The sequence below is a fragment of the Puccinia triticina genome, chromosome 9A, assembly GCF_026914185.1.
Source record: "Puccinia triticina chromosome 9A, complete sequence".
NCBI lineage: Eukaryota > Fungi > Basidiomycota > Pucciniomycetes > Pucciniales > Pucciniaceae > Puccinia > Puccinia triticina.
Window position 1 is genome coordinate 2898440 of NC_070566.1, and position 13140 is coordinate 2911579.

The following is a 13140-nucleotide window of genomic DNA, read 5'->3' on the forward strand; positions in this document are numbered from 1 at the left end:
TCCTCGTACGATGGCCTTCGCCGTGGGTCCCTTCTGGAAAACGGTGCTGAGTTTTCGTGTTGAATCGTTCAAGTAAGTGATCTCCCTGAGGGACTGAGAAGCTATAAAAGAGGCCTCTTCCCAGCCCCTCCTCTGTTCTTCACTGGCTCCTCCCTTCAACAGTAGCCTACCACCTTATACTAACTAGTCTTCAGCCTACCCCCTTATACTAACTAGTCTTCCTCTACCATGCCGGTCTCCTTGACTTATAGAACTTATTATTCCCCAGCGCCCTATCCTATTCGTTGTCGAGCTTCCTCCGTGGGAGCCGCATCGCGAGTGCGTTTTCTTCTTGACTCGTATCTTTTAGTTTCCTTCCAAGTCTCACGCTATTTGTTCGGTAGGCGGGTTCCTCGGTGCATAATCCTATTATCATTCTGGATCAACCCGTTTACCGGGCTCGCAGAGTTAGCCCGTCATGAATTCGTTGGTCACAGACTCGTTTGGACGGTTTCAAGCGGTCCGCTCAAGCGAGAGCCCTTTGTGGCCGCGGATCCTGATCGTCCCTTTGTGGTCGATCCGGCCGCCGTATCCCAGGTCAACGAAGTAAGTATTTCTTCTGTTTATCCGATCCGGTCTGTTGGATCATTGTTGATCCGGGTATCCGACCCGCAGCTCCTGGGTAATAGACCTGCTACCCCGACCCCGTCATCTTTTGAAACCCTGAGTCCGAGCCCGTCGAGGGTACCCCCGGGTTTTGTGGGTTTACACCCCCGTTTCCAACTGGCGCCGACCCCTGGAGGGGCGGCCCCCGCTTCGCCCGTCTACCAACGCCGTGAAGCCGGCTGGGCGCCGAGTGGTACCTCTCCTGTGTACCGCCCTGCTGAGCAGGGCTCTCCAGTAAGTAACGTCGATTCAGAATCGTCCTTTTTTTTTGTCAGTACTGAGTCGTTTGTGCGGGTGTTTAGATGATGACCAGCAATCGGATGGTCATCAATGGCGACTGGCCGCTTCCCGCTGCTCCCCGTCCGTCCAATATCACATCCCCCTCCTCGAGTCCTCAAGGCCCGGGAGTCGATTCTTCCGCGTGCACGTCGGGTACCGGTGGCTTGGCATACCCTCCTGGGTTGAGTCCTCAAGATGATGGTGCTTCCGCTCCCGCCGATAACGATCCGCCGTTTGTTTGGGGTACTGGGGTGATTTTCATTCTTGTTGTTCAACTTGAGTCGTCGATTGATCGCTGACACTCTTTTGTGTAGGTCCCTCCTTCCGATCCGGTCCGAACCAACCCTGAGTGGACGGATCTTCCCGTCTGGACGACAGCGGATCGCCCAGCCACGCCTGAGACGTTTCCTCAGGACATCGAAGTTGACCCCTCTGAGGGGGTTTTGGAATCCGAATCTGACGCCGACGCCGCTGAGTCCACTGATGCTGACTCTCCAATGCGGTCTCCGTCCCCGCTAGAACTTGCTTCTGTACCGATTGCGGACTACCCGTCCCTATCCGATGCCGATATCCAAGTTCTTCTTTGTCCGACCGAGTACCGGGGTGTGGCTATCCCCAATGTGCACTCCGACAAGGTAACCTATCTCTACAAGAATTTTATCACCAGTTTTGTCTTCTACTGCCGCGGAAACCGCTTGGTCGATGAGCTCTCGATGTCTACCAGCGTCGCCTTATTCAAACACTACGTCGAGGTCTTCCAGATCGTGGCCCCCCAGCCTTTTGTAAGTCCCCTCTTGGTTTTGTCTGATTATATTTGATTCGTTTTGCTGATCTTGCTGCCTTGCTTTTAGTGATTGCTCCCAAATTTCCTTCCAGCTTACTTAAGACCTGACCAATAAAAGTGGAGTGGATCTGAAAAAAACTTATGCTACCATAACATTTATTTTATTTTTATTTTTTTATTTTTTTTTTATTTTTTTTTTTTTTTTTTTTTCAGGCTTGAATTTTTGCGTTCTTGAGAAATTGATTGAACCTCCCAGACCCCCCTCCCCCAACTTAGACAGGTTGTCCCCAACCTTCCACCAGAGAGAAGAAACTTGAGAGAAGAGAAAAAAAAGCAGAAAGAAGAAAAAAAGAATTTGTGAAGAGGAGTAAGCGTGTTTGCCAGGGATGTCCTTAACTCTTGACTGATAAACTGATGGGTAGGAGAAGGACAGATCTATAAAGAATGACTGATCAAAAGAGTGTGAGTATCCTCCCCCAACTTAAAAAAAATGAGTGATATTTGGTGTGATTGAACAGTTTAGTCTCGTATCCAGGAGGTAAGACTAGCTTGAGGTATCTGATACGCCATCGCCGGAAGAGTTACTAGAATCATCATCCCCGCTTTCTTCTCCTTGTCCAGGGTCTTCATCTTGCTGTATATCCGCCAGACTACGTCCGCAAGGATAAAATCGTTTGATATGGGAGGCTGCATAGGCCCTCTTTAGTTCAACACCGTCAAGCTCTTCCAAAATGTAAGGTCCTTTTGGCAATTGTTTCTTAACCCTAAACGGTCCGTTCCATCGATTTGCAAAGAGTTTTCCCCATTGATCTTCCAAGCTTTTGTTGTAGACCAACACCAACTCTCCTGAGTCTAACGGTTTTCAAAGTCTTGCAGCCATTCGTCGATCCCAGTATCTAACAGATGAATTTCTGACCTTCATCAACTTTTTGTGAGCTATTCCTAGAATTTCTTCTCGACGTTCCAGTTGCATAGTCCTTGCCTCCAAGAGTTGTTCCGTGGTGCTGACTTCAGTCCAATCAATTCCTAGATAAGTATCCATTTCCAAGTCGACCGGCAGAACCGCTTTCTGGCCAAACACCAGCTCGTAAGGTGAATATCCCGTTGTGCGTTTTGTTGAAATTCTGTCAGCAAAGAGGACTAAAGGCAGATACTCCCTCCATTTCCCCCCAGATTCACCACACATCTTGATTAGGGTGTCTTTAATGGGTCGGTGTCCTTGTTCAATCATGCCATTGGCTTCAGGATAATAAGGTGTGGGCGGCTTGAATACTGCTCCAATCTTTTCGACTGCTTTGATAAATTCGTTCTTGAATTCTGGTCCATTGTCTGCCGTTACCGTTTTGATTACGCCGTACCGATAGACCCAATCTTCAAGGAGAAATTTTCCAATGGTTGCGGCTGTCAGTTTTACCAGAGGAGCTGCTTCGACCCATCCAGACAAATCATCCCGTGCCACTAGTAAGTACTTGTACCGTCCAGCTTTGATATGACAGACGTCCAAAGCTACTCGTCCGAATAAGCTGCTTTCTCCTGTGGGGTGCCGTATTTCTCGGGGAACTAGTGGGTCCCTTTTTTGACAAGGTTCGCAGCTATGTACCCATAACTTGACTTTTTTCTTCAAACTTGGCCACCAAAATCGACAGACCAATCGTTGATATGTTTCCTCAAGCCCTCGGTGTCCAAGATCTTCATGCACCATCCGTAATAGCTTGCTCTGGTAGGATATCTTGGAAATCACTAGTTGCGGCATGGGTGAGTGTCTTCTCATGAGTCGTCCATTCTGGATAAAATAGTTAACCGATTTTTGTTTAAGTTTCCGAAAGTCCTCCGGATCCATAGAACAAGGTCTCTGCAGTGTTTGTAGATAATACTTGAGGTCTGTCCAGAAACCAGAAGCCTCCCATTCCAATAGTTCCGTTGAAGCTGAAATTATGTTATACCGTGAGCAGGCTTTGATCAGGGGTTCTTCTTTGTCAAAGCCTTCCGTATCGTTGTAAAATTCTTCCTCCTCGTCACTTATTGGGCGTCTGGACAAGGCGTCTGGCATCGTGAATGTTCTCCCTGGCTTGTGCACCATTTCAAACAAAAAAAGTTGGATGAATGCTACCCATCTTGTCATGGGGGCATTGGGAAGTGAAGGCGAGTTGATCATCTGAATTAAAGACTGTGCGTCCACTTGGAGTTCGAAATGTTGACCCCATAAGAGCGTTTGTAGTTTCTTCAGGATTCGTGCCACCCCACAGAGTTCCAGTTTAGGCTGTGAATATTTTGACTCAACCGGCGAAAACACAATCGATTCGTATAATACCGGTCGATTTAATCCGGTCTCAAGCTCCTGTTGTGAAAGTACTGCACCGGCCGCAATGAAACTGGAGTCCACTGCTAAAACAATAAGCCCTGCGTTTTTTGAATAATCAAGGTTCTTCAGGGTGATATCTTCTCCAATTATCTCTTTTAGCTGATTGAAGGCATTGTCACAGCTTTCGTCCCAGAGCCATTCTATGTCCTTTCGTGTCAGCCTTTGGAGTGGAGCAGCTATTTCGGACAGATTCTTGACGAAAATCCTGACGTAAGTTACGATTCCCATGAAGCCTCGGAGTTCCGTGACGTTATTGGGAGTTGGCCATGTCGTTATCTTATTCTTCTTCTGATCCGAAACCCTTCGTCCTTCTTTGCAGACCACATGACCCACAATATCCAAGGCAGGTACACAGCATGCAAACTTTTTCCCTGAGATAGTGAGTCCCGCTTCTTCAATTCGGAATAATATTCTTTCCAGTGTTTGAGCGTATTCCCAGATAAAACGTCGGATTCCTGGATTCTCTTCTAGAACTTCATCATTGTATGTGGAACTTGGCCCTTTGATACCGCCATTGTCAATAAATACGCCTACGTGGTCAGGTATTTCATCCTGAAGAATCCACATCATTTGTGCTTGATATACTGCTACTGAATTAGTTGCACCCTGCGGAAGTCTGGTGAGTTGAAATCTTCCTAGTGGAGTGTCAAAGGTGGTGAGAGGTCTTGATTCCGGGGCCAATTCCCTTTCGTCGTATCCACCCATAATGTCGCCCAATCCATAACAGGCTCGTCCGGCAAAGGATTCAACAAACGCTTCTGTTGCAGGCGGTAGTCCTGCGTCTTTGATGGTGACCTTATTCATTTCTTGTAAGTCGTGAACTATCCTTAACTTCCCGTCATGTTTGAGTACGCAGAAAACCGGACTAGAGTAACTTGATGTTGATTGCTTGTAGAGTTTATTCCGCACCCATTCCCGTACTTGCTCCACGTATTCGTCTTTAATTGCTGCTGGGATTGGAATTGGTTTCTTCTGCCAGGGTACATGATCAATTACCGGTATGACATAGGGTAAACCATATGAATGTTTCAAGAGTCCTCTTTCTTCTGGCGTGAAGGCCACAGCTTTTTCTCGAATCACGATTAAATGCTTGAATAATTTTAATTCCTCCTCCCACAGCCATCCGTCGGGTCCAAAATTTACTACCTTCAAGTGTTCCTCCGTAATCCTAGCGGTAGGCTTAAAGTCCGGTGGATGAGGCGTAAGAGGTGTTTGGTAGGGATCTCGTGATAGCGGTGGTCTTTGAAGAGGTGGATTCAGTGCTTGTGGAATTGGTTGATTGATTGGTCTGATTTTCTTTGCTACAGGTTTATACTTTGTCATGCACCACAAGCTTCCGTCCCTCCAACTCTGACATAACTTGCTTTGGAACAGGGATCCTAAGCCATTAGATAGTAGGGATCCAATATTTTGTTGTGTGGCTTGTCTGGTTGGTTCTATTCTTGAGGTGTTGATGGAAGGGATTAATTCAAGGATGATAGATTTTTCAGATAATTCGGATTTAGATGGTGAGTTCTTCTTCCGGTTACTAAAGATTTTTAATAAAGTAAGAAAAATGATGAGGATATTCTTTTTGTTTGATAAGAGTTTGAAGAGATATATTTTTGTTCGTTTTGCCGTTTTTCCAAGGTATTTTAAGAAAAAGTATTTGAGCCAGTCTAAGAAACCCGGCGCTCGAGATATAACCCGTTCGACTAGCTGAAGCGAGTTATTCCCTATTTGAACGCCGGTAGTTATAAAAAATGCTGATTTGGTTTCTTCTTAAACATTTGGTGTTCTTCATTATTGCTAGGTTCAGATGTCGGAGCTGATTTCACACTATTGGTACTGAGATCTTTTCAATTATCCCATCCTCGTCCTTGTCCAGTTCTAGCCAATGGTACTGAAATTCGCCGACCCTTGTTTCCTTGAAACGTGAGAGTCTCCCCTGTTTCGTGGTATTCTAGAGTGCAATCATAATCAAATAGAAAAGGTCGTCCTAAAATGCAATCTTGAGCTTTTGGTGATATAAAGAGGTGAGCGGGTCCGGAGAATTGACCAATCTGTATTGGGAAGTTCTCAACTACGCCGGTTATGTCGCATCTAGCTCCACCAACACCTTGCATGGGTATGTTCACTATCACAGATTCTAGCTCCAAGTCCTCCGCTACTGATCGGGGTATGACGTTGACCATAGAACCGGAATCCACCATAAAGTCGACTTTTTCTCCCCCAACTTGCGTGGTTACGTATCCTAGAGCACAACTGTAGTAGCATGGATCTGAAGGTCCTTCTTCCTCTGGTAAGGTGGTCATTGGTGCAGCTACTTTGGCTGCTTCGGATGCGATGTAGGTGGTGGAGGTATTCTTGCCTGAAAGACGTCCCTGTAATTTTGCTATGATCTGTTCTGTGTACGAAGGCGATATTGTAGTGAGTTGTGAAAACGTTGTGGGAATCTTGACGTTGTCCAAGTCCTGTAGTAGGACTTCCTCTGGTGAGTCTCTCTTCAGGATTGTTGGTACTTGTTCCCGGCTCCAGACTTTCTCAGGCGCCTTTTTCGGAGTTTCTTTCGGTGATCTGTCCACTTCTTCTTCATGATCGATATCCATGGCTTCTCTTTCTGGTTCCTGGATCCTAACTTCGCGTCTGCCTTTTTGAGCTTCTGACCTAGTGACAGGATGTGATCTCATGAAGTTTTCCGCGCCTAAGGTAGGAGGGCTCCAATGGATGGTTTTTACCAAGGCTTTCATTGTTGGAGTGTTTCCATTTCCTCCTTGTTGCGAGTCCGCCAGCTTCTTGATAGCTTCTTGCATCTGAGGGTTGGCTGAAGCTGCTGCCACGACCGAACGTATAGGTCTTGATGGGTTCCATGGGATGTATTCTCCGTTTGGTAAGTACCAGTCTTTTCCTTCTTTCCTTACCAGACCTTGCGCTCTGTCCTTTGAAGCTTCGGGGCACTGATAAGTGGAGTGTCCTTCCTTTCTACGTCAATAGAAGCAGGGCTGTGATTCGAATAAAGGTGTGGATGATTGAGCGTTTCCCCGTGTGAATTCCTGCCTGTCCGAAGATCCCTGTTGATTATAAGTGCTGGGCAAAGGGTTTTCCATTTGATGCTGGAGAGAAGCAAGCTTTTGTTGTGTGTCTTTGATTTCTTGTGCAATTGCTTTCTTGTCGGGAACTTCTCTGAGCATTTGTTCCCTTTGTTTGCTATTGCCTTTCTTGAGATCCAGGCCCTTCTGCATGATCTGGTTTGAATCGGAAAAACTGGAGAAATTGGTATACCCTTCGTTGACCCGAACTTCTGTTTCTGCAGCTGCAATCAAGTCCTCCCATTTCGGCGCTTTATTGCTCCCGTCTTTAGCTTTCAGGAGTTGTTTGTTGTAGACCAACATGCGTTTAACACTTCGTTGACTGTCCACTGAGAATGCACTTAAGAATAATCCTCCGGCTTCGTCCATTTTGGTGACATGTTCGTTCTTCGCAAGGTACTTGAGGATTGCGGTGAATTTTCCCAGGTAGGCTTTGTAATCTCGATGGTTTGCGATCCCTTCCTTGGCTTGTTGTTTTGCTAATTTAATGAGATCATCCGTGTTGTACATGATGGTATTATCTAAATCACCCCAGGTCTTGACCATATCGGCTGGTAATTTGGTCCAATCGTATTCTTCGTACCCCTCCATTTCCTCGAGTTCGCACTTCAATTCTTCCGTTCGTATAAATCGTGGTATCTGAATTGCTTTCTCTCGATCCGTGGCACCATACCCATAGGCTGCTTGTTCAAACCGATGTAGAAACTTCATAAACTGGCTTCCATCATAGTAAAGTCCTTCTTCGTTCCTGATGATGTTTGGTTTGTTTGAGTGTTCAGGTTGGGCATAGACGTATATTGGCTGAGGTTGTTGAATTGGAATCTGAGGTTGTGGTTGCTGTTGAAACTGAGGTTGATACATATTTTCTGGGTTGTTTGCAGTGCTATGAATTCCGTAACCGGTTGGTTGTTGTCGTGGGGTATTGTTTCTTGGTGGGATATTTTGTTGAGTTTCATCGGAATCCGACATTTCTTCTTCAGCAGGGTCTCTGAAGTTGTTTTCTGGACCCTTTCCTTTGTCTTTCCTAGGTGGTGGTGGTGGGTTGTTCGGGGTATCGCTTGCCCAAAGTAATCCTGAAGTTCCTGCCAATGGTCTGTTCCTTAAAGGGGTGCTTGAAGCAAATCCTTCTCCCATTTCTAATGTACTGAAGGGTAAACTCATGTTGATTCTTGTTGATTGCTAGTTTCCTTAATATGACGATCGTTCGTTAACTGTTACTGTGCTCTGAAAAAGAAACAATAATATCTGGTCTCTGGTCTCTTTACCAGGGCAAATTGGGGGTTTTTCTTTTAATGTTTAAAATAACTTTACCGTGCTGGGAAACTTCTTCTAACAGTATCTGCTTATCCAAATTCTTCAGGTCTTACTCTTGCCCTTCTTGAGGTCTTATAAGCAGCTGCTTCCTTCGAATGATTCCGGAGTTCTCTTCTACCAGGTTCCTAGTTATCCAGATTCTTCAGGTCTTACTCTTGCCCTTCTTAAGGTTTTATAACTGGCTGATTTCTTCGAGAGTCTCTTTTCAGATCCGGTGGTTACACGTTTCTTTTCAGGGGTTTGTAATCGGTTCCTTGGATGGTTTGTAATTAATTGACTAGTTGTCCAACAGAATAACTGAATATGCCGTTGAGTGTTATAGATTCGTTGACGAATTTGATTCCTTTCGCCGCTCGAAGTTTGAGATCCGTGGACAGTGGTTTCTGGTTTTCTTGGTCGAAGTTGATTATCCGCTGTCGATCAAACAAAGTTATCCGATCACGTTGGGGACTCCCTTGTAAGACTCAAAAGTGGTTGTGAAACCCTTTTGCTGAATGGAGAAGGGGATGATGGAGGTGCAAAACTCTGCCCTTCTATACTATCAGATAACAAGACCCACCAAGCTAAGCTTGGCAAGTTTTAATCAAGTGATAGGTCTGGTCTAGTTCCAGATGAAGTTGTTTGATGACAGGTATGTGAGAGTTGAGAGGATTTATGATGATGGAAAGGGTGAAAGTTGACTTGATGTTTCCGGTGGGGGTTGAACACAGGTCCTTGAGAGGGTGATATAAGAAGTTGAGAAGAGTGTCTGGACTGAGAAGGGTATATGTCTTAGTCGGGAGTTGAACCAGGAACCGGGTAACTCGTGACAGGTGCGTGATATGCAACCAGTGATATGAGAGTATGAGAATATGAGAGTGAGCTCAGTGGTTATTGCAGATAAGAGGGATGATATGGTATGTTATAAAAGTGTAAGGGTGATGATAATGGCTAATGGGTGATATCTGTATAACTGGTGGGTACTGAACTGAGGGAAAAACAACTGGGGGAGAGAGCTCCTTATATAGACAAATGTGAGGGATTTTAGCTACAAGGGGGACCCTGGATGAGGGATTTTAGCTGGTGGGCTGCATACAAGTGGTGTCAGAAGATACTAAATACAGGAAAAAAGTGGGGTGAGAAATGAAAGATGAGGTCATACTATGCAAGGACCGCATAAACAAAGCGGGGAAATGTCAAATACAGGGGTACTTCATGCAAGGGGTGCATGAGTGGTGTCAGACTAATGCATGGAGTGCAGAAATGGGGTCAGAAGACTGCATGCAGCTGCAAGGGGTGCATAAATGAGGCGGGGACATGTCAAATACAGAAGAAATGGGGTTGGTCCCCTGCATATGCAGTGGAGATAAGTAGGATAGAAAAGAGTATGTGTTTGGCTGGGGCTGAGTATGTGTATACCTGGGAAAGGTGACTTGAGGGGTGTGACAGGTTGATGACTGGGGCTGGCCGTGTCCATGAGGGTCCAAAAGGGTGTAACTTCCAATCCAGCGGGGTTCCAGTGATGCTTCCAGTGGTGACTAGGGGTAAAATTGGCCGTGGAATCCATTTATGAGGTCTATTTGGTGGTATCTTGAGGACTAGGGTGAGTAAATATATGTATGAGAAAAAACTTTTGATTTTTCACTTTTCCGTCTACCACACCGCTCAGACAACAGGACCCCTCTTTTGACCGCACAGGTGCATGGACACAGGTTCCATTCCCCATCTGGACAAAAATGAAGGCTTTTTTGTCGAAATGGTGAATTCAAAAGTGACCAGTGCTGAACATGAACCAGGAGGCATTGGATTCATATCCCCTATGATCATCAATTCGGAATTCCTTCTAGGTGATGGATCCAGCCATCCATTCTTCATTCATTCCATCATCATCCCTCATCATTCTTTCTGGGGAAATCACTATTCATTCATTCCTGAAACACGAATCACGCTTCATCATCATCATCAATCATTCAAATTTTTCTAAATCATTCTTCTCCACCATTATGGTTACTTCCACCACTGACTCCATTCCTGGGATTCAGCCTTATCCAACCCCCTCTCAACACAGGAAGTATAGATGTTTATATTGCTTTCAGAGTGGTCACACCATCAGGAGGTGCCAGCTAATTACTTATGATGCACACAGAGGATTAATTAGGCAAACTAGCAGTACTGGCGTATGGCTTTTAGATAATTCATCCATCCCTTTTGATTTATCCAGGCCTGTTAAGAGTTTAGTTGAACTTCTAGCTACTGCTGGGACAATTTCAGAAACCACCCCATTGGATCAATAACATTCCTTGGACAGCTTATCAACCTCCCTGGACTTCAAATTCTCTTCAAAGGACTCTACATTATATATTCAGACACTCAGAAACTCAGTTATTCAACCTCAAATCATTCACAAACCTTCAGAAACTACAATTATCAACCCCATCAATCATCATCATCATTGCATTGCTCTTCCTTAGCCTCAGTTAGGCGGGAAAATTATTGTATTCATCAGAGTGGAATTTAGTCTAATATGTGTCTGTCTCAAGGATATTGCCTTCAGCAGAGTTAGATCTTCTTATACATTCACCCCCCCCCATTGATAATTGGACCTTCTTTTGGATACTGGACTCTTTGGATTGGATACTGGACTATGGATACTCTGGATACATAGGATTATTGGACTTTGGATTGGACTTGGATACCTTGGACTCAGATATACTGGACTTGGATTATACTTGGATTCTATTTGGCTTTGGACACTGGACTCTTTCTCCTTGGCTTTGGACACTGGACTCTGGATTTGGACTACTACTCAGGACTTTGGATTTCACCTTTTGGAGGAAGAACACTGGACTCTGGATTTGGACTACTGCTCAGGACTTTGGATTTCACCTTTTGAAGGAAGAACACTGGACTTTGGACTTTGGACTCTTGGACTCAACATTCTTCAACTCTTTCTGGATCACCCTTTTCTTTGGTGCATTGCCTGGGGACAGACAATAAGTTGGGGGAGGATGTGGTGCTCCATTCCAAACCATAAGTAGTATTTTATTGCTTTTCTTTACATATATTCATCATTACATTGCCCATTTCCCTATAACCCTTCACAAATACCTCATTATTATTGCATATTCAGATTCTACGCCAAATTTCACCTATAGTCACTCACACATAGTATCCTTTTATCTTCAATGGTTCAGTAGTTATAGAGGATATAAGACTTACGGAAAACCTACAGTCTTCATTAGTTACAATACTCATTTCATTAAGTAACTTACTTGAATCTTTTCATTACATTCCTTTTACATATATATTCTCACATACTAAACCCTTTACATACATTTCTCATCATGTACTAAACCTATTGTAGACATTACATCATTGGATCTGTGCTTACCTCTTTCAGTAGTGCTCATCATTACAAGTTGTTACTATGTTCTCATCACTCTTCCCCATTAGTACATTCTTTTATTCCCATAACCAGCATTCCCCTTTCAGCATTGCTCATCATTACATACTGTTACTATGTTCACATCACACTTCCCCATTTTTACATTCCTTTATTCCCATAGCCAGAATGCCTCCACTGTCTGTGCTCATCCCTCCTTACTATAAGAACTGTCTATCCCTCATCACTTGTACCTTATGCAGAGAATTATATGCAGAATTTTAGATACAGAAATTATAGTGCCCATTCTCATCAACCCGTTGCCATTGAGTCATTGCCTTTGCTTTCCCCCTTCAACCATTGCCCCAACCCTCTCATCCTCAGTAGTCAGTAGTCAGCTCATAGTACTAGCTCCTAAGATCAAGTAGAAATCAGCCACACCTTTTCTTCTTTTTCTTAGTGTTACTCTCATCCCCTCAGCATTAGTCAGGACGGCAGCCTCATCAGCACCCTTGCATAGCCTACATTATTACTAGTGTTGCTATCCATTTCCCTTCCAAGCTCTATTCTCCCCTTTGAGTAGTTCCACACCGTCTTGGAGAAAAAGTCATGCCTTGGGGGGTGCGGGCTGAGCACTCATGCCCCAACCCAAACCCTGGGTCACAGCCTTAGGGTTAAGGGTGTTCCCCGGGGTTTGGGACAGGGCATCAGGGTCATCCCAAGCCCCATGCCCGGACTATGCCCCAGGTCATGACAGTTTTTCTTGCACCGCTGAAAAATCCGTGGTATTGGGCTGTGTTGGGATGGCCAAAGCACTTGAAAAAATGCCTTGGCCTCCGGAACTGCCTACCAACCCCACCAATTGAGGGGATTGAAGCCAAGATCACTCGTTACGTGAGGATGCCAAACCACAGGCTTGTCTCCTTTTGTCTATCTTGCTCAGTGTCTCATTTTTTCCCTCAAGGTCATTCTAAAACCAACTTGTACATACTTGATGTGTTGAGGGACACCAGGGACTGAAACTGAGGGGCTACCGGTGATCACGGGCCAGGGGCTTGACAGTGAAGATATAGATTAGATTCAGTGAGTAGAAGAAGGCCAGGTGAGAAGCCAGTAGAGAGTAGTGATGGGCTGCTTGGTAGAAGCATATCTACATACAAGCATACAAATACTACAAACAGGCTTCACAATCTCAACATGATGGCCACTGGAATGACAAAAAAATGATAAAATCATAAAACAAGACATCACATCCCCCAGGTAATCCTCCCTTTGCAAAAAATATCATATGCCCCGGGGTTCGGGGCATTTTCAAGGCCAATCCCAA

General features: G+C 44.9%; 1 protein-coding gene across 1 annotated transcript; it reads left to right on the forward strand.

Annotated features, from left to right (window-relative positions):
* Positions 1-947: 947 nt before the first annotated feature.
* On the forward strand, positions 948-1778 carry PtA15_9A290 (uncharacterized protein; the record flags this gene model as incomplete). Its single annotated transcript, XM_053172484.1, has 3 exons — positions 948-1175; positions 1239-1706; positions 1776-1778. The coding sequence occupies 3 exons, from the start codon at positions 948-950 to the stop codon at positions 1776-1778; spliced, it is 699 nt and encodes a 232-aa protein (XP_053023720.1).
* Positions 1779-13140: the final 11362 nt, after the last annotated feature.